Here is a 21418-nt window from a genome sequence, read left to right as displayed (position 1 = left end):
CCTTCCTCCCTCTCTCCCTTCCTCCCCCTCTCTCAAACACACACACACACACACACACACACACAGAAGTTGGATTGGACTATCTCTCCTACCCCTTCCCTCACTCACTCTCAAACAAACCCCCCCCACACACACAAAAGTTGGATTGGATATCTTTTCCAGTGGCTTGAAAGCAGCTCCTCTGCCATCCCCCCCCCCATTCCCTTGCTGCCTTTCCCAAACACCTCCACCATTGCAAATGCAGCCTGCTGTCTGGGTGGGAAATGCCTGGAACACAATAAAGCCCACCCACCACCTCCTGCTGGCAGGCTGGGGTGAGAGGAGAGGCAGAGAAGCCGGAGAGGAGCCGAGCCGAGCCTTCCAAAAGAAAGAGGCTGAGGGGAAGTGTGTGTACTACAGCATGGCTCTTTGCCTGGCTTCCTGCCTCCTCCTGTGGTCTCCTCAGTGCTCACTTGTGCTCTCCCTCCCCAAGTGTAGTTTGATTGCAGGTGGAGCCACGTTGCCTTTTCAAACTTGTAATTAGTGAAGCTGGGCTAGATTTTTATATAGTTTTATCCAGCTGTGTGTGTGAGAGAGAGAAATGAATGGGGGCCTGGGGAGGAAGTCACTACACTTGGGGAGGGAGAGCACCAGTGAGGTTAAGCAGAGTCATCCACGGTGAGGCAGCAACTAGCTCAGCTTTTTCCTTTTACTTTTTTTTTTCATGATGAGAGTGGTGAGGCTGTGCCTCACTTGCCTCACCTGACTGCACGTCACTGATTCCCAGAGAGGGAGGGAGGGAGGCAGAGAGACACAGAGACAGAGACTTAGTTGCATTGTGGGCATCAGTGTGCCATGGACATAGACCCACTTTACATTGACTTGAAGATATGGTTGGAGCTTGTGGGTGCCAATTTTCTGTATGTTTTCTGTATGCTGAGATGCTTCCATCTCTTCCAGACGCACACCATCTTCTCCCTCTTGGGAGTGGACCACGCTTACGTCACCAGCATCGGGCGCCTGATTGGCGTGGTGTCCCTCAAGGAGGTGAGTAGCACTTAAGTGACCCCAAGAATCTTGACACTTCAGAGGTTCGCGTTGATTTTGCCCAATGTTGTTCCATATCCTATACGCGGCAAAGAAATGTTTCTTAAGGTCATCCTATATCCATGTGGTTCAATTTTGACAACTTTAATATAAGTGGACTTCAATTCCCAGAATTCCCCATTCCCCGCATGGGGAATGACCTATGGCCTCAGTTGAGCCCAAAATTTCTGTTGCTGAGTGACAGTGGTTAAGTGCGTTTTTCCCTATTTTGTGGCCTTTCTTGCCACGTTTATTAACTGAGTCACTGCAGTTGTAAAGCACATCTGGTTTCCTCATTGACTTAAGGTCGCAAAAGGGGATCGCCTAACCCCAGCACATTGCAACTGTCATAAATATGAGTCAGGGTCCGAATTTTGACCGTGTGACCCTGAGGGATACAGCAGCGGTCCTAAGTGTGGAAAACAATCCTAAGTCCCTTTTTTCAGTGCCGTTCTAACTTCAAACGGTCGCTAAATGAACTGTTGTAAGTCGAGGGCTACCTGTATGGATTGGGGGAATGCTTTTGTCTCCCTAATGTCAACTCATAAAATTGCCATGGTGAGGGAAGGGGGGGGGAGCGCATTCCACAGATACCTTCGGCTGGAGTCGGATCTCAGATTACTATAGCAGGCTTGAGAGGAGTGCACCTCATTGGTGAATGTGATTTATGACACAGACTGAGGGGAGGGAGGAAACAGGAATAAAGTTCAGCCATAATTAAAATGGAGATCAGATCTGACTGCAAAGTGGTATTGCTGAAATGGTGCTCTTAATAAATGACTGGATTTCTTTTGAAACTTGGCTCGAGGCTCATGAATGAATTAGGGCATCTTTCGGAAACCTGACAACTTCATCCCTTCCTCTTCCTCTCTTCCAGCTGCGCAAAGCCATTGAAGGCTCAGTCACCGCCAAAGGGGCGAAGGTGCGCCCCCCACTGGCGAGCTTCCGGGATAGCGCAACCAGCAGCAGCGAGATGGAGGCCACCGAAATCCACCAGCTGTGGGATCGGCGGCAACGACACTCCATCCCTCGCGAGTTCAGCCCTTCCGAGAGCGACGACAAGTGCCAGTGACGTTGGGCGCGGAGAACCTGCCAACCGAGAGACGGTTCATCATTGGCCATGCCTTGGCTGTTGCTCTTGCAGCTGGTCCTCTTCTAAGGATGCCCTCACATTCCAGCTTTGGAGACTTCAAGAGGACGTTGCATTCCTGGAATAACTGGAGAATTGTCATCCTGAACCTTGAAGCTGGGCGCCTGGTGCCCCCGTTAGCTCCATCCTTGGTCTCAGGTCCATTGACTTTCTCTTCCCATTCTCCCGTCGTCCCACTCTCCTGCAGCTCTGCTCCACTTTGGAACGAGAGCTGGTCAGATGAGGAGAAGGGAGGCTGATGGAGACAGGGGAGGATACGTGCGTGGGTCTTTTTCAGATCCCTTCTGCTCATCTCAGCTCCTCCGTACAGATTCCTTGCACCCCAAGAATCATGCATCTCACTCGGGCCACCTCCGGGCGTAGTTGAAGACTTCCTTTGGCTGTTATCAGCAGCTTTGCAGTTGGCCAGTCTGCCGGAAGGAGCTGGTTAAGCATCTGTCTTCGTTGCAGTCTTGTCACTGGCCCCCTTTTTCAGGTTTGAAAGGACAAGGAACTTTTTTTTCGGCATGGGTGGATGCCCTCGAGGCTTCCCCAGCAGCACGAAGCTGGGTCCCCGTCACGATAAGCCCCTTTTATTTAATTGACAGTGAATTCCTCTCCAGCAAAGTCTTTCCTCTCCCGCAGTCTTTCAAGATAGCTCACAATTACTGATCTCAGAGAGTGGCCAAGCCGATATCTTTCAGACGCCACAATACTTGAACTAATTGTCTCCTGCAAACTCCACTCCCCTTTCGTTCCTCTTTTATTTCCTCTTGGGAGGGGCCATTCGCCATCCACTTGTGGCCTTACACCCAAGTCAGCCCTTGTTCCTTAGCTGTTCCCTTCGCCTGGCAACTCTGCGCATGCGCACACTGGAAACAGGCTCCAGCTGTTCTTCCGCCCCACTGATGTCTGACTCCGAAGGCAGCTGATAACTGTCGGACGGCCCTGGCCCCCTCTTTGCCTCCGACACAGAGCCCTCGTCCGAGCCTTCCCCAGACTCCAGGACTGGCCCGTGTATCTCTCCAACCTCCTCACTGTCCGAATCTGCTGCCAATTCTGCTGGCGACTGGCAGGCCACAGCAGTGGCATCTGTGGGCGGCTGTGCTGAAAACCTCTGGGCTTCCCTCCCCATGTTCTGAACCTTCCCCTCAAATCTTCAGCACTGTGTACGGCGAGCCCCCTCGGTAGGAGAAATCCGAAATAATGGATGAGGTTTGGGGGGTTGTGGGTAGGGCTTGTGGGGCCCGAATAAAACCGACACTGGATTTCTTGAACTACTGAACCAGGCAACCCCCTTCCCACCCCTCCAAGATTCTGGAATTCTTCCCTTCCTCTCTCTATGGGACCCACTCATGCCCGAATCCACAGGCAGAGGAGAGGGAAAGAAGGACCACTGTATGTACATACCGAAGATTTTTATACATATATATATCTATATCTATATTAATTTAATTCCAGAAAAGGATACAAATAGAGATATTATCAACCACAGTCTCTGGTGTGTATCTAAGCCATAGACCAGGGGTGTCCAAAGTTGGGAGCTTTAAGAGTTGTGGACTTCAACTCCCAGAATTCCCCAGCCAGCATAGCTGGCTGGGGAATTCTGGGAATTGAAGTCCACAACTCTTAAAGCTCCCAACTTTGGACACCCCTGCCATAGACGGTTGCGGGAACCAAACCTGGTTTGTTCATTGTCGTGGCCCAAATCACAACTAGGGTGAAGAGAAGGACCGGTGTCAGTATGAGCCAGTTTAGCCTAGTGGTTAAGGCACCAGGCTGGAGATCATGAAACTCGGAGTTCGAATCCCACTTGAGACATGAAAGTCAGCTTGGTGACTTGGGCGAATCATCAGATGACTGTGAGTTCTAGTCCTACCTTAGGCATGAAATCTGGCTGGATGACTTGAGTCAATCACCAGGAGACTCTGAGTTCTAGTCCCACCTTAGGCATGAAAGGTTCCACTCGAAAGATTGAGACAGAGTTCAATCCTAGGTAGCAGCAGATGTTTCTCTCCTAGTGCACAAAGAGAAAATGCCGCATTTTTCGGAGTATAAGACGCACCGGTGTATAAGACGCACCAAGATTTCAAAGTGGTAAGGAAGAAGAAAAAGGTTTTGTCTTCTCCGGCCTCCAGGAGCACTCTGCAGGCTTCAGCACAGCTGGGGAAAGGCAAAAGTGCCCGCATTTTTTACCAAAATGGGGGCATTTTTCCTTTCCCCCAGCCCTGCTGAAGCCTGCAGAGTGCTTTTGGGGGGAGGGGGAAGGTAAAAACACCCCTATTTTGGTGAAAAATAGCCCGGTTTTTGCCCATTTTTCACAAAAATGGGATGCGGGGGCGAGGCTTCGGGGGGCCAAAAATGGCTGTATTCGGTGTATAAGATGCACCAATATTTCCACGCTCTTTGAGGGGGGGGAAAGGTGCGTCTTATACTCTGAAAAAGACGGTAACTGCTGTGTGGCGTCAGGAAGGGCATCCGGCCAGTAAACACTCAACCTCATCCAATCACCCCGATTCTAACCCAAATTAAGGAATTACAGAGTCGTAAAAAGGGAGGTTTTTTTAAAAAAAAATCATGGTTAGATGGCTTTTATGTCGTACAAACCCAGCTAGGCTCCAATTCCGTCTACTGTGGGAACCCAGGAAGTGGGTTAAACTGATAACCCAGGTTAAAGATATTATGTAAATGCGCTCAATGTCTCTTTTTCTTTTGTGGGGATGGGGCGGGGGGGGGAGAAACTCAGGATACTTTTCAATAAATTATTTCTTCTCATCTCTGATTTCCTCCATAAATTGATCTATCCAGCCGGATCTTTCAGATAATTCCCCCCTCCAAAAAATAGCACAGCTGGTGCAAGCTGTTTAATAGCTAGGTGGAGGATGTCCAGAAATCCCAGATTGGGGGGGTGAGGGAGAGATATATTGCTGAAGAATATATTTGCAAATTCCCTCCATGCAGTTGCTAAAAAAAAAAAAAACCTGAAAATGAGTGTATCCTCGTAATCTCCCAGTATCACTGAGTTAAGACAATCTGACTTTCCCATTGTTCCAGGCTTCCTAAACAGATATACTTGCAGTTCTGAAAGGAATCCAGAGTCCACTAGTGTTCTGACCCAGGCTTCCCAAGAGCCTGAAGCCCAACAAAAACCCCTTTTATTAATTGACTGTGGATTCTGCTCATTCACATCCAGCCAAGTCTTTCAAGGGAGGATTTAAGGTCACAGACCTTATCTGGCTTGGAGAGCTGCCAGGCCGATATCTGCAAAACTTGGCAAGGAGCCTCGGCGAGTCACGAGCCAATTAAGTGAACTAATGGTCTCCTGCAAACTCCACTCCCCTTTCGCTCCTCTTTTATTTCCTCTGGGAGGGGACATTCATCGTCCACCTGTGGCCTTACTCCCAAGTCGACCCCTGTTCTTTAGCTGTTCCCTTCGTCTGGCAGCTCTGCGCACGCGCACACTGGGAACAGGCTCCAGCTGTTCTTCTGCCTCACTGATGTCTGACTCTGAAGGCAGCTGATAACTGGCATATGGCCCAGGCCCCCCTCTCTGCCTCCGACACAGAGCCCTCATCAGAGCCTTCCCCAGACTCCAGGACTGGCCCAGGTTCCTCCCCAACCTCCTCACTGTCTGGGCTACAACAACTGGAGATACCGTATTTTTCGGAGTATAAGATGCACCTTTTTCCCCTCAAAAAAGGGGCTGAAAATCTGGCTGCGTCTTATACACTGAATGCAGCATTTTTTGCCTCCTGAAACCCCGCCCCCTTCACAGAAATTGTTGTGCATAGCCTGTAGGAAGCTTTTAGAGAGCTCCTGGGGACTGGGGAGGGCAGAAATAAGCAGAAAACGGCCCATTTTTTGCTCAATTCCCCCCCCCAGCCCCCAGGAGCACTCTAACCTTCCTAAAGGCTATCCATGCCCCTTTTTTGCTTGTTTTTGGCCCCCTTACCCTGCCCCCCCCCCAGGAGCACTCTGCGAGCTCCCTAAAGGGTATTCATGACTTGGGGGGGGGGGAAATGGGCCCGTTTTCGCAAAGAACAGGCCATTTTTGGGAGGTTTGCAGAGTGCAAAAACTTTTTTTTCAATTTTCCTCTTCAAAACCTTGCTGCGTCTTATACTCCGAAAAATACGGTAGGTGGCTAATGAATATTTATTGACAATAAGAATGGGTGCAGTCCCCAAACATCTGGAGCAGCACTTGCACACCATCGGTATTGACAAAAATCGCCATCGGTCAATTGCAAAAGGCAGCTTTACATGGAACAGCTCACATCCTGAGACAATCCCTTTTAACACCATCAAACAATACCATATATGCCTATCCCTGGTCCTAGGCCTTGATAGGTGGGTTAAAAAAGACAAATCCTGTCTGAATCTTGGCTGCTTGTGCATCAACCATAATAACCAGAATCATTGGTTCACTGAGACTGGCAAAGGACGGCTGTGCTTCTTTGGGATCCTTCTGGAAGCTGGCTAATCCCAGCTAGGTTTAAAAAAAAAAACAATGTGGTTTTTGCTCTCAGTTTCCCCTTCAAACCTTTAATGCTGACAATGCCAAGTTTCTTTTAAATGTTAGGTGAGATTAAACTGCAGGGAAAGGAAAGATGAACAAATAACCCTTTTTGGGGAAGGGAAGGGAGTGGAATGGAATGGAGTAGGGCAGGGTAAAATTAGAGTAGAGTAGAATTAGAATAGAATAGAAGTAATAAAATAGAAATAAGAATAGAATAGGGTAGGGTAGGGTAAAATTAGAGTAGAGTAGAGTAGAAAATTAGAAAAGAATATGGTAAGGTAGGGCAGCATTAGAGTAGAGTAGACTAAAAATAGAGTAGAGTAGAACAGAATAGAATACTGTATGGTAGGGTAGGGTAACATTAGAGTAGAGTAGAATTAGAATAGAGTAGAGTAGAGTAGAATTAGAGTAGAATATGATGCGGTAAGGTAAAGTAACAGAGTAGAGTAGACTAAAATAGAGTAGAGTAGAACAGAATAGAATTGGTAGGGTAGGGTAAAATTAGAGTAGAAAATAAGAATAGGGTAGGGTAAAATTAGAATGGAATAGAATAGAATAGATCTCTCTGTATTTTCTCTCTTTGCACTTGAGTCTTTTGGGTGAGCTAGCATGCCCATTGGCAGGAACTTAGTAGCGCTCTGGCATTTTTTTTTTCCTACGTGGGCCCCAAATCAAAACCCAGCAATCATTTGCGGCGGGTGTTGGAAGACAAAAACCAGGGATGGATGGTAAGAATAAAACCGCTGCTTAGTCCCTTGCTCGGTTATGAAGTCACAAGATTCAGTGGCCCAATTCCCAGAAAAAAAAAAACATCTATCAGCTGGCAGCTTTGCTTTTAATCATTGAAATGAGTCTCTCTTAAAGTGTTGGTTTAAAGCTTAATTGCTGTAATTTAAATGCTAATCCACTCCCCCCCCCTTTTTTTTTTTTTACATACATAAACTTTCTGGATTTCTGCCTTGAACCAAAAGAAGCATCCAAGCTTCCTTGGCTGCTCACTTAACGGCAGTGATTCATTTAACAACTAGCGCAAGGAAGATTGTAAAATGGGGCAAAATTCACATCACTTGTCTTTGTTTGGCAACAGAAATGTTGGCCTCAAATGTGGTTGTAAGTTAAGAGCTACCTTTATTCAAGGGGAGATGGGACTGCCATTTGTCGGGGATGGTGTAGGGCAGGGGTGTCCAAACTTGGGAACTTTAAGACTTGTGGACTTCAACTCCCGGAATTCCCCAGCCAGCCATGCTGGCTGGGGAATTCTGGGAGTTGAAGTCCACAAGTCTTAAAGTTCTCAAGTTTGGACACCCCTGGTGTAGGGTGTCCTGCTTGGGCGAGGATGGGAGGTGGGGTTGGACTAGATGACCTACAAGGTCCCTTCTAGTCTGTTAACCTATGTCAGGGATGGCTAAACTTTTTGGTGCCAAGTGCCCAAAATACAAAACCCCAAAATACAATCTGAGAGCCCCCCCATGCATGCGCCCCCCGCGCATACGCCCGCTCCCCCCTCACTCGTTTTTGGCTTCCAGGTAGGTGCAGGAGTCCTTCCAGGCCCAAATTGGGGTGCAGAGGGGGAGCGCACAGGCGCAAACCCTGAAAATGCAATGCAAGCGCCCCCCCCCCCCCGCACATGCAACCTGCCCCCTTGCGCATGCGCGGCAGAGACCTGAAAACCAGCTGGCCGGTGGGAGGCACACTGCAGCTGTGCTGGGGCGACAGCTGGCCTGCCCACAGAGAGGACTCTTTATGCCACCTGTGGCTTATGCGCCATGATTTTGCCATCAGGGATCTATGTTACGATTCCAGCCTAAAACCCAAACCCTACCAGGTAGGAGAGATTTATCTTCGCTGCCACCTATCCACCATCAAAGGTACTGCAGCCCTCCCACCTCCCCAAGCTTTAAGCTTCTAGACCTCATGACATTTTTTTTATTTTTCATAGACGCTGTTGCTTTGCATATATCCCAACAATGGAAGAGCGCAGCCATTTCACAGCCATTCAATGGAGGGCTTTCTCTCGCTCACTGCACATACTAGTCGTCCTCAACTTACGACTGTTGAACAACCAAATATGACAGCGCTTTAAAAAGTGACTTACACCCAGTCCTCGCACTTATGACAGTCTCAGGGTCCCCGTGCTCGTGGGATTGGAATTTGGGCACTTGGCATGTATTTAGGAGCATTGCAGCGTCCTGGGGTCATGTGATCACCACTTGTGACCTTCTGACAATCAGTGGGGAAGATCAGGGGCGAGAACCGGGAGCAGAAATTTTGAGTAGTTTGGAGAACCGGCAAATGCCACCTCTGGCTGGCGCCAGAATTGGGAGGGAATGGAGATTTTACAATACAATACAATACAATACAATAGTAGAGTTGGAAGGGACCTTGGAGGTCTTCTAGTCCAACCCCCTGCCTAGGCAGGAAACCCTATACCGTTTCAGACAGATGGCTATCCAACATCCTCTTAAAGACTTCCAGTGTTGGGGCATTCACAACTTCTGGAGGCAACTTCTGTTCCACTGATTCATTGTTCTCACTGTCAAGAAATTTCTCCTCAGTTCTAAGTCGCTTCTCTCCTTGATTAGTTTCCACCCATTGCTTCTTGTTCTACCCTCAAGTGCGTTGGAGCATAGTTTGACTCCCTCTTCTTTGTGGCAACCCCTGAGATATTGGAACACTGCTATCATGTTTCCCCTAGTCCTTCTTTCTCTTAAGCTAAACATACCCAGCTCCTGCAACCGTTCTTCATATGTTTTAGTCTCCAGTCCCCTAATCATCTTTGTTGCTCTTCTCTGCACTCTTTCTAGAGTCTCCACATCTTTTTTACATTGTGGCGACCAGAACTGAATGCAATATTCCAAGTGTGGCCTTACCAAGGCATTATAAAGTGGTATTAACACTTCACGTGATCTTGATTCTCTCCCTCTGTTGATGCAGCCTAGAACTGTGTTGGCTTTTTTGGCAGCTGCTGCACACGGCTGGCTCCTATTTAAATGGTTGTCCACTAGGACTCCAAGATCCCTTTCACAGTTACTACTACTGAGTAAGGTATCACCTATACTGAACCTGTGCATTTTGTTTTTGTTGCCTAAATGTAGAACCTTACTCTTTTCACCATTGAATTTCATTTTATTAGATAGTGCCCAATGTTCAAGTTTGTCAAGATCCTTCTGTATCTTAAGCCTATCTTCTGGAGTGTTGGCTATTCCTGCCAGCTTGGTGTCATCTGCAAATTTGACGAGTTCCCCATTTATTCCCTCATCCAAATCATCATTTTGCAGTATCCTTCCCCTGCCACGCCCACCAAGCCACGCCCACAGAACAGGTAGTAACAAAAATTGAATTTCACCACTGGGGAAGACTGATTCAGTAGTAGTAGTAGTACTTTATTGTCATTGTACCTCGTACAACGAAATTAAATGCCACCTTCAGGGTACATTATAACTATAGAAATAAAACACAAGCACACACATCCTTTGCATTCTATACAACTGAATTGAAAACCCCTGATATTTCATGAATATTGCACTATACCGTAGAATTCAATCTAGTTAATGCTCTGGAATAGAAGCTGTTTTTGTCCTTGTTTTTATTGTCCTGTACCGTCTGCCAGATGGTAATAGTTCAAAAAAAAAAAAGGGTGCCCAGGATGAGATGGATCTTTAAGGATGTTTGGAACTTTCTTAAGGCAGCGGGAGCTATAAAGCTCTTCCAAGGAGGGGAGAGGGCAACCCGTGATCCTCTGGGCAATGATGTTGACCCTCTGGAGTGCTGTCCTATCTATCTACACCTGTGCAATTGGCAAACCATACATAGGTGCAGTAAGTTAAAATACTCTCTATGGTGCAGCAGTAGAAAGCCAACAGCAGTTTTTCATTCAGTTGTTGTTTCCTGAGAAGTTCACTTAACAACCATGTGATTCATTTAACAACTGCAGTGATTCAGCTTTGATTTTAGATTTTCCTGAGTTTTGTTTCTACAGAAATGGCTAGCATATAAGGTAAAGGTTCCCCTCGCACATATGTGCTAGTCGTTCCCGACTCTAGGGGGCTGTGCTCATCTCCGTTTCAAAGCCAAAGAGCCAGCGCTGTCCGAAGACGTCTCCGTGGTCATGTGACCGGCATAACTAAATGCCTAAGGTGCATGGAACGCTGTTACTTTCCCACCCAAGGTGGCCCCTATTTTTCTACTTGCATTTTTACATGCTTTCGAACTGCTAGGTTGGCAGAAGCTGGATAAGTCACAGGAGCTCACTCCGTTACGCGGCACAAGGGGACTCGAACCGCCAAACTGCCGACCTTTCTGATCGACAAGCTCAGCATCTTAGCCACTGAGTTCCTTGGCTAGAATATACTCTCAAGTAAAAAGTTGAGACTTTACATTGCCACCTTATTCTACTGCACCAAAAAGAGTCAGAAGTCAATGCTTTCCTCTTTTTTTCTTTTTCCTACACTTTTCTCTCTTCCCCCTTTCCTCCCTTTCTTTCCCCATTATTCTCATATTCTTTGTATTTTTGCATTTTATATTTTGATAATGTGATAACCCCTATTTGAACCAAATTGGTTAACAACTGCAGTGGTTCGTTTCTCAACCGTGGCCAAGAAAGAAAGAAAGAAAGAAAGAAAGAAAGAAAGAAAGAAAGAAAGAAAGAAAGGAAGGAAGGAAGGAAGGAAGGAAGGAAGGAAGGAAGGAAGGAAGAAAGGAAGGAAGGAAAGAGAAAGAAAGAAAGAAAGAAAGAAAGAAAGAAAGAAAGGAAGGAAGGAAGGAAGGAAGGAAGGAAGGAAGGAAGAAAGAAAGAAAGAAAGAAAGAAAGAAAGAAAGAAAGGAAGAAAGGAAGAAAGAAAGGAAGGAAAGAGAAAGAAAGAAAGAAAGAAAGAAAGAAAGAAAGAAAGAAAGAAAGAAAGAAAGAAAGAAAGAATCAGGAACAATTCAACCAATTCATCGCTTAGGGATGGAATTCACAATCCAAATCACGGTCATAAGTCGAGGACTACTACCGTAGGGTTTTCTTTCTGTCAAAAGAATGCATGCCAATGCCACGTGTGGTGCTATGGCATGGCATCGCATGGAGAAAGGATGTCCACAAACTAAACTAAGAATCAATCACCTATAAGGGAGCTTCAGGGTGTAGACTGACTTTGGGTGAGAAGGCTACACTTAGAGCTTCACCTCCGTACGATACAGAGGTGATGGGGACAGCTGTCGCCTCCTAGCCGTGATGATCAACTTGCCAGCGTCATTCAGGGAGCAGCTGACGGACAGAGGATCCATATCTGTTGGCAGCTGGCACTTGTGGGTGAAGGTGTTGGACACAATGCCATCTTCGGCCATCTGCAAGGCAAGCAAATGAGAATGGGTGAGCCCTTTCTCCAAATATCTTCCTGAATTTTCCACCCTGGTGTCCAGTGGTGCCAGTCAGCGAGTTCTATCCAGTTCGGGCGAACCGGTATCGAGATCAAGTGAGGTACTAATACCACTCTATAATGCCCTAGTAAGACCACACCTAGAGTACTGCATCCAGTTTTGATCACCACACTATAAAAAGAGATGTGGAGACTCTAGAAAGAGTACAGAGAATAGCAACCAGGAGGATTAAGGGACTGGAGGCTAAAACATATGAAGAACGGTTGCATGGCTAGTCTAGTGAAGAGAGGACCAGGGGAGACATGATAACAGTCTTCCAATATTTGAGGGGCTCCCACAGAGAGGAGGGGGGCCAAGCTATTTTCCAAGGCACCTGAAGGCCAGACAAGGAATAATGGATGGAAACTGACCAAGGGAGAGATTCAACCTAGAAATAAGGAGGAACTTTCTGACAATTGGTTGAACAATCAACCCATGGAACAGAAGTTGCCTTCGGAAGTTGTGGGAGCTTCATCACTGGAGGCTTTCAAAAAGAGATTGGGCTGCCATCTGTCAGAAAGGGTGGAGGGTTGGACTAGATGACCTACAAGGTCCCTTCCACGTATGTTAATCTGTTAAAAAGATGCCTGGGCCTCAACTCCCAGAATTTCCCAGCCAACTGTGGATCTCTGGAAGTCAAAATCCACACATCTTAAAGTTGTTATGGTTAAGAAACTCTGCCCTAAACAGGAACCCCATTTAGGTCTTGACCGACTTCAATGAATAGACCAGGGGTCGGCAACCTTAAATTCAAAGAGCCACAAAGGTCCTAACCGGAAGCCCCCCCCCCCATTCAATTCTGGAGCTGACCGGAAGTTTGCTTCCCCCACCATAGAGTCTCCTCCTAGCACGGCGTCCTTTTTTTCTTTTACCAACCAGCAACAGGGAGCTGCAGCAGAGGGATGAAAGAGCCCCATTTGGGCCCAGGGCCGCCGGTTGCTGACCCCCTGGAATAGAACATCACTGAAAACAACAGCAGATAAACAGAATTAAAACTAGAACAGACAGACATCCGTCTTCCCTTTTTTTTTATGGTTACCTCCTACCTTCTCTCCTTCTGGCCTTCAATCCAAGTTCTCCTTTTCCCTCTCATGCCAGTCCCCCCCTCTGGTCTGGGATTACGTTTATGCAACCATTTTAATTCAGATCAGACAGAGATGCGTTTGCATAATAGAAGCATCTTGGCTTCGCAAAACAGGAAATAGAGAATACAAATAGATGGAGATACAAATAATGAATACTACTTTAAGTGTTTATACTATGCTTGTTACATCATAGGACAAGGCTATAGTAATAGGAAGGCAATGCAGAAGGGAGAATTATAAAAGCTAAGCAGGAAAGCCGATATTGAAAGCTGTAAAATTACTCTATATTGTTATGTACGTTCCGTGTTTTGTTGTGTTGTGTTGTGTTTTTTTTCCTTGTTGTGTCTTTTTTACTGTTTTTAAAGATTAAAACATTCAACAAAAATTATTATTTTTTTTAAAAAAAGAAGCATCTTGGCTTCTATTAACTTCGACTCGGGGTTTTGTTCAGGCAAGGCACAAACGTTAAAAAACGAGTCCGTTCGATCATCAGATTAAGTGTGCTGTGGGGAAACATGTGGTGCATGGAGACCAAGAAGCCGATTTATTTTTACCTTAGCTTAAGCTAATTGGTAAGATTTCAGCCAAATGTAATATCTACGGCCAGTTACTTAGCAACTGTTCGAAGTTACAATGGAGACCCAAAAAGTTACCTAGAGCCCAGTTAACAGAATAACAGATTTGGAAGGGACCTTGGAGGTCTTCTAGTCCAACCCCCTGCCTAGGCAGGAAACCCTATACCGTTTCAGACAGATGGCTATCCAACATCTTCTTAAAGACTTCCAGTGTTGGGGCATTCACAACTTCTGGAGGAAATTTCTGTTCCACTGATTCATTGTTCTAACTGTCAGGAAATTTCTCCTCAGTTCTAAGTTGCTTCTGTCCTTGATTAGTTTCCACCCATTGCTTCTTGTTCTGTCCTCAGGTGCCTTGGAGAATAGTTTGACTCCCTCTTCTTTGTGGCAACCCCTGAGATATTGGAAGACTGCTATCATGTCTCCCCTAGTCCTTCTTTCTCTTAAGCTAGACATACCCAGTTCCTGCAACCGTTCTTCATATGTTTTCGTCTCCAGTCCCCTCATCAACTTTCTTCCTCTTCTCTGCACTCTCTCCAGAGTCTCCACATCTTTTCTACATCGTGGCGACCAGAGGTGGTATTCAACCAGTTCAGACCAGTTTGTCCAAACCAGTAGCCATCCTATTTACGCACGTTTTCAAGCCATGTGCATCAGGCAGCATTACTGCCAGTTTGGTGCGGGCAAAAACTTTGCTCGCGCGCAGGCGATTTTGTGCAAAAATAGGTGTGCAAAATGTTAAAAAAAAGAAATAAAATTAAATTTGCGCAATTACAACAGAAAATGAAGGTGGCAGTCCTTGTAGGAGAACCGGTTCAAGGGCATGGCAGGCCTGGGTCACTGCCGGTTCCAACAACCCAGGCCTCCAAACCAATAGTGGTTCGGCCGAACCGGTCAGAACCAGTAAGAACCCACCTGTGGTGTGCATGCCTGTAAGCCGTGTGTGCAATCAAAGCACATGTATGGAAGGCCGAATGCATCTGGGAAAGTAAGTGACTATCACCTCAAGATGTTAGGCGGCCTGTCCTCCCCTATCTCCTAAATTCATGTTCACTGCATCCACGACTCTATCTAGCCATCTTCTGCTGTCCCCTTCTCCTTCTGCCTCCCGCCTTTCCCACCATTCAGGGTCTTCCCTCTCTTCTCATTAGGCGGCCAAAATATTTGCGCTTCAGCTTCCGGATCTGTCCTTCCAAAGGGTTGCCTTCCTTCAGAATGGACAGAGTTGATCTCCTTGCAGACTGCAGCCAAATTCAATCCATTGAGAGAGGTGCCAATCAACGTGGAAGGCGGGCAGCTTCAGGGGTTGCCATGACGTGTTAGCTTAGCCTCCCGGGTGACGGTGCTGCTCGCAGCTCATTTGAACAATCGAGGGAGCTGTTTAATGACCTAAGCAACTCCTCCATTTCGGCATTCCAATCCCATATGAATGCCTCCCTTCATTGGGTTTTAAACCAGTGGTGCAATTCAGCCGGTTCTGTCCAGTTCGGGCGAACCGGTAGCGCTGGAGGTGGGAGGCTCACATCCAGTTTTTGATGCTCTGCACATGTGCGGAAGATCCTGCGTGTGCGCGGAAGGGGCACGTGTCCTCACGCTTGCAAACCGGTAGCGAAAGTAAGTTGATTTCTCCCGTTTTAAACATGTTGTGGGAAGAAGCCCTGGGGTGTCGGTTTCTTTTCATCCCCTCTGTACATCTCAGCCCCGACAGAAGCTCCTGTCTTACCTTCTCAGCTTGGATGACAATGCAGTAGTTGTAGGAAGTCACCACAATATCTTGAGGTTCAAACTGGCTGAGATCCGTGATGACCTCGTATTTGTTCCCGCTGGCCACCACGTTGCTGCTGCCCAAGGCTGAGGAATGGACTGATGGAGGAGACCCTGGGAAGGGAGCAAAGAGAAGGAAGTGGTGTGTGTGTGTGTGAGAGAGAGAGAGAGCAAGAGAGAGAGGGAGGGAGGGAGGAAGAGAAAGAGAAGAGGGAGAGTGGGGGAGAGAGAAGGGGGAGATGGAGAAAGAAAGAAAGAAAGAAAGAGAAGAGAGGGAGAGAGAGAAAGAAGAGGGAGAGGGAGAAAGAGAAGAGGGGGAGAGAAGAGGGAGAGAGAAAGAGAGAAAGAAGAAGGAGAGGGAGAAAGAGAAGAGGGAGAGGGGAGAGAGAGAAGAGGGAGAGGGAGAAAGAGAGAAAGAGAATAGAGAGAAAGAAGAGGGAGAGGGAGAAAGAGAAGAGGGAGAGGGGGAGAGAAGAGAGGCAGAGAAAGAGAGAAAGAAGAGGGAGAGGGAGAAAGAGAAAGAGAAGAGGGAGAGGGGGAGAGAGAGAAGAGGGAGAGGGAGAATGAGAGGGAGAGAAGAGAGGGAGAGGGAGAAAGAGAAAGAGAATAGGGAGAGGGAGAGAGAGGGAGGGAGGGAGAAAGAGCACCTTCAGGCTGCCTGGCAAGTTCCAGCAGCTTTTTTGGCAAGTTTTTTGAGGCTATAGTTTGCCATTGCCTCCTTTCTAGGGCTGAGAGAGTGTGGCTGGCCCCAAATCGCCAACTGGCTTTGTGCCTACAGCAGGTCTAGAACTCAGGATCTCTCGGTTTCTAGCCTGATGCCTTCATCACTACACCAAGCTGCCTCTGGGGCTCCTGTACCTGAGCTGCAACCTTCCAAGGGACACCCCCCCTGGTGGTGGGAAAGAGTTTTTGATATCATCCTGCTTCCCTCTAGTGGCGTTGGAGGGTTTTGCAGTCCACCCCAAGATCAGCAAAGATTGTGTGGCTGCTGTCATTTGCTGTATTTTTTAAAAAGGACATGGGATTAATTAAGGTTTTTGGAGGGATCCCCAGCAGTGGTGGGTTTCAAATTTTTTTAGAACCTCTTCTGTCGGTGTGGCCTGCTTAGTGGGAGTGGCTTGCCGGCCATGTGATTGGGTGGGAGTGGCTTGCCAACCATGTGACCGACTGGGAGTGGCTTGGCATTCAAGTGACTGGGTGGGCGTGGCTAACTTGTAAAATATGGTGAAACTCACTTAACAACGCTCTTGCTTAGCAACCAAAATGTTGGCTCAGAAACTCTGGCATTTGAAGCACGCAAGTCTTAAAGCTGTCAAGTTACAAGACTCTTGCACCCCTAACCCCTTAGAAAAAAAAACCCAGGGGTGTTCAAACTTGAAAGCTTTAAGACTTGTGGACTTCAACTCCCAGAATTCCTCCTCCAGTCATGTTGGCTCAGGAACTCTGGCATTGAAGTGTGCAAGTCTTAAAGCTGTCAATTTACGAGACCCTTGCACCCCTAACACTTTAGGAAAATAAATCCCAGGGGTGTTCAAACTTGACAGCTTTAAGACTTGTGGACTTCAACTCCCAGAATTCCTCCTCCAGTCATGTTGGCTCAGGAACTCTGGCATTGAAGTGTGCAAGTCTTAAAGCTGTCAAGTTACAAGACCCTTGCACCCCTAACCCTTTAGAAAAAAAAACTCCAGGGGTGTTCAAACTTGACAGCTTTAAGACTTGTGGACTTCGACTCCCAGAATTCCTCCTCTCGCTCTTCATCTTGATGATGTGGGGACGGGAGGGGGGAGGGAGCTGGAACCAGTTCTAAATGGCACTGTAGATTTGTGGAACCTCTTCTATAGAAGAAGTTAGAACTGGCAGGAACCCACCCCTGATCCCCAGCCATTAATTTTGGAACATCCAATGCAAGGAAGCAGCTTCGGACCAGTTTGGCCAAATAGGTAGTAACTCTGCCGGACATGTGACCGTCCCAGTTCTATCCTGGGCACCTTCATCTTTATTTTCTATTATGCACATGCACAGAACGATCTTCATTGAAAAAATGTAATTTTCCCCTTTTTTTAATGCTGTGCGCATGCCAGTCCCCGAGAAGTCCCAGAGTTGGGCCGTTTTTCACAAAAACAGAGGTGTTTTTGCCTTCTCTCAACCTCCAGAAGCACCCAGCAGGCTTCAGCAGGGCTGGGGGAAGGAAAAAATGCCCCGGTTTTTGTGAAAAACAGCCATTTTCTGCCCATTTTCCACAAAAATGTAGGCGTTTTTGCCTTCCCCCCAGCCCTGCTGAAGCCTGCAGAGTATTCCTGGGGCCCGGAAGGACGAAATTTTTTTTTTCTTACTGGGTAGTTTGTAGGCGCTCCCTTAGCTCCGGTGAGGCTGGAGACCCCTCCCCCCATCAAAACTTTTCGCCACCATTTGGGCGTGGCTTGGTGAGGGGATCATGTGATTGAGTGTGCGCAAGTGACGGCAAGTTGGTCACGCCCACTCACTCATATGCCCCCCTCCCCCATCTAGCCAAGCCCACCGAATTGGTAGTAAAAATTTTTGAAATCCATTCCTGCCCTAACTCTGTCTGTTTTCAGGGTTGCAACTGAACATGTTTCAATGTCCAGAAAATGACACTTTGAGTGATGGTTCATTCAATGCTCATAATTAAGTCAGATGCATTCATCCATCACAATGGGCTTAATTGGATTTACTCTTGGATATGTAATACAAGAATACAATAGTAGAGTTGGAAGGGACCTTGGAGGTCTTCTAGTCCAACCCCCTGCCTAGGCAGGAAACCCTATACCGTTTCAGACAAATGGCTATCCAGCATCTTCTTAAAGACTTCCTGTGTTGGGGCATTCACAACTTCTGAAGGCAATTTCTGTTCCACTGATTAATTGTTCTATCTGTCAGGAAGTTTCTCCTCAGTTCTAAGTTGCTTCTCTCCTTGATTAGTTTCCACCCATTGCTTCTTGTCCTGCCCTCAGGTGCTTTGGAGAATAGCTTGACTCCCTCTTCTTTGTGGCAACCCCTGAGATATTGGAACACTGCTATCATGTCTCCCCTAGTCCTTCCTTTCATCAAACTAGGCAGACCCAGTTCCTGCCACCGTTCTGCCTATGTTTTAGTCTCCAGTCCCCTAATCATCTTCGTTGCTCTTCACTGCACTTTTTCTAAACTCTCCACATCTTTTTTATTTCATGACGACCAAAACTGAATGCAGTATTCCAAGTGTGGGAGGAAGGAAGGAAGGAAGGAAGGAAGGAAGGAAGGAAGGAAGGAAGGAAGGAAGGAAGGAAGGAAGGGGAGGGAGGAAGAGGCCTGGTGGCGCCGTGGTTAGAATGCAGTATTGCAGATTGACTCTGCCCACTGCCAAAACTTCGATCCTGACTGGCTCAAGGTTGATTCAGCCTTCCATCCTTCCGAGGGGGGTAAAATGAGGACCCAGATTGTTGGGGGAAAGAGGCTCTGTCAGGCACTGTGAAACAGCATAGAAGTCTCAGTGCTTTTGCTATCGCTAAGCAGATCATGTAAGGCAAACCCACATAGTAGAATAGCAACTAGTTGTTGCTCATACAATGCCGGAAATGAGAAAACAGATATTTCTCTCGGTCCACGTTTGATCATCTAAGGTAGGGGTCAGCCATCAAGCTTGGTCTAGCCCCACCTTGCCTCTGAGATCCAATGGGGAGATGGAACATACTGTGCCCTTGAGCTCCCCACACCCACCCCAAAAGGCTCTCACTCACCTGAATACCCATAGGGCTCCGGAGCTCTCCCTGCCCCAAAGATCCCATGGGGAGGGTCCAGGAGGGGCTCGAAGCGATGTTTGCTTGGCGTGTAGGTGCTGATGTGCTCGGAGCGGAAGGTGGAGGAAGAGCTGAGCGAAGACATGGCCCTTGGGGGGTGCCCAGCGGCTGCTGGATGTGCGCAAGGCTCTGAGTGAAGAGGCAGGAGGAGAGGAGAGGGCACGTCCTTGGGCAGGAGAAGCCGTGATGCCCATAATTGGTTTTTGCAATGTCCTTTGCATCCCACACACTGGAATGCAAGATAAGGAAGGCAGCCACTGGGAGCAAAAGAGCAGAGTGACACCCTTCCTAACCCAAGAGAGAATCAACCTGGAATGAAGGAGAGACTTCCTAACATAGAATAGAATAACAGAGTTGGAAGGGACCTTGGAGGTCTTCTAGTCCAACCCCCTGCCTAGGCAGGAAACACTATACCGTTCCAGACTAGGGGTTTTGTTCAGACAAGGCACAAACATTAAAAAACGAGTCCATTCAGTATTCAGATTAAGTGTGCTGTTGGGAAACATGTGGTGCATGGAGACCAAGAAGCCGATTTATTTTTACCTTAGTTTAGGCTAATTGGTAAGATTTCAGCCAAACGTAATATCTACCGCCAGTTACTTAGCAACTGTTCGAAGTTACAAGGGAGACCCCAAAAGTTACCTAGAGCCCAGTTAACAGAATAACAGATTTGGAAGGGACCTTGGGGGTCTTCTAGTCCAACCCCCTGCCTAGGCAGGAAACCCTATACCGTTCCAGACAAATAGCTATCCAACATCTTCTTAAAGACTTCCCGTGTTGGGGCATTCACAACTTCCGGAGGCAACTTCTGTCCCACTGATTCATTGTTCTAACTGTCAGGAAGCTTCTCCTCAGTTCTAAGTTGCTTCTCTCCTTGATTAGTTTCCACCCATTGAGAACAATTGGAGAACAATTAACCAGTTTGCCTCCAGAGGTTCTGTGTGTTGCATCTCTGGAGGTTTTTAAGAAGAGATTGGAGAGTCGCTTGTTTGAAATGATGGTGAAATATTGGCCCGTGTGCCACAGGTGGCATGCAGAGCCCTCTCTGCGGGCATGCCAGTCGTCGCCCCAGCCCAGGTCCACTGCCCATGCACACGGGCCTCCTGCCAGCCAGCTGATTTTCGGGTCTCTGCCGTGCATGCATGGGGGGGCATGGCGCATGCAGCCGCATTGCATTTTGACACCCCATTTTAGGCCTGGAAAGCCTCCTGCACCAAACTGGAAGCAAAAAATGGGTGAGGGGTTGGCGGCAAGGGATCATATGCACATGCACAGGGCGGGGCGCATGTGGGGATGTTGCACATGCATTGCATTATGGGTACGGGTGCAGGGGCACGCTATCGCATGGGCATGCATGTGCTTTCATCACGTGATGACAAAAAGGTTAGCCATCACTGATATAGGCTTTCCTGCTTGAGCAGGGGGTTGGACTAGAAGACCTCCAAGGTCCCTTCCAGCCCTATTCTGATTCTGATGATTCTACCTTCTCCAAGCCACCTGCATTTAGGGGGCTCCTGCCACAAAATGACCGGTCTGGCTGGAAAACAGAGAAGCTGCTTACAAACCAGAAGAAAATGTCTCCAACTCAGATTCCAAGATTAATACAATGAGTCCTCGGGAATACCATCCTGAAAATACCCCAACTGAGAGTTGAAAAGAGATAACCACAATAGCAGAAAAGGAAAGCAGGAGAGGAGGAGAGGAGGAGAAAGGAAAGGGGAGGGAAGGAAGGAAGAGGACAGGAGAGGAAGGATGGAAGGGATGGAAAGAGAAGGAGAGAGGATAGAGGGGGAAGAGGAAGAGGAGGAGTAGGGGAGAGGCAAGGGAAGAAGGAAAGGGAAAAGAGAGGAGGAGGGAAGGAAGGAAGAGGAAAAGGAGAGGAAGGATGTAAGGGATGGAAAGAGAAGGAGAGAGGATAGAGGGGGAAGAGGAAGAGGAGGAGTAGGGGAGAGGCAAGGGAAGAAGGAAAGGGAAAAGAGAGGAGGAGGGAAGGAAGGAAGAGGAAAAGGAGAGGAAGGATGGAAGGGATGGAAAGAGAAGGAGAGAGGATAGAGGGGGAAGAGGAAGAGGAGGAGTAGGGGAGAGGCAAG

The 21418-nt window shown here is 47.6% G+C and overlaps 2 protein-coding genes and 1 long non-coding RNA gene across 5 annotated transcripts in view; 2 read left to right on the top strand and 1 right to left on the bottom strand.

The window, feature by feature from the left end:
• The window catches only part of CLCN2 (chloride voltage-gated channel 2), a 144199-nt gene extending 139248 nt beyond the window's left edge, over positions 1 to 4951 (top strand). For both annotated transcript variants that reach the window (XM_081953625.1, XM_081953624.1), the window contains 2 exons: positions 940 to 1026; positions 1943 to 4951. In XM_081953625.1, the coding sequence (XP_081809751.1) occupies positions 940 to 1026; positions 1943 to 2137 (282 nt within the window). In that variant the 3' untranslated portion in view covers positions 2138 to 4951. The remainder of the gene's footprint in view (positions 1 to 939; positions 1027 to 1942) is intronic.
• The window catches only part of LOC309392436, a 198426-nt gene extending 187010 nt beyond the window's left edge, over positions 1 to 11416 (top strand). The window contains exon 2 of the long non-coding RNA XR_014175446.1: positions 10928 to 11416. This is a non-coding gene — a long non-coding RNA (uncharacterized lncRNA). The remainder of the gene's footprint in view (positions 1 to 10927) is intronic.
• LOC309392434 (heat shock protein beta-7-like) lies at positions 998 to 19461 on the bottom strand. Of its 2 annotated transcripts, XR_014175445.1 has the most exons (4): positions 19269 to 19461; positions 15494 to 15648; positions 11815 to 12038; positions 998 to 1105 (listed from the first exon to the last, which is right to left on the bottom strand). XR_014175445.1 is itself a non-coding variant. In XM_081953642.1 (3 exons), the coding sequence occupies exons 1-3, from the start codon at positions 19411 to 19413 to the stop codon at positions 11865 to 11867; spliced, it is 474 nt and encodes a 157-aa protein (XP_081809768.1). In that variant the 5' UTR covers positions 19414 to 19461; the 3' UTR covers positions 11628 to 11864. The 2 variants fall into 2 exon arrangements, 1 of the variants encoding a protein (XP_081809768.1); XM_081953642.1 differs by lacking the exon at positions 998 to 1105 and having other exon boundaries at positions 11628 to 12038.
• Positions 19462 to 21418: the final 1957 nt, after the last annotated feature.

Source organism: Natrix helvetica (genome assembly GCF_964273705.1).
Source record: "Natrix helvetica genome assembly, chromosome: 5".
NCBI lineage: Eukaryota > Metazoa > Chordata > Lepidosauria > Squamata > Natricidae > Natrix > Natrix helvetica.
This window is presented reverse-complemented; position numbering and strand designations above follow the sequence as displayed.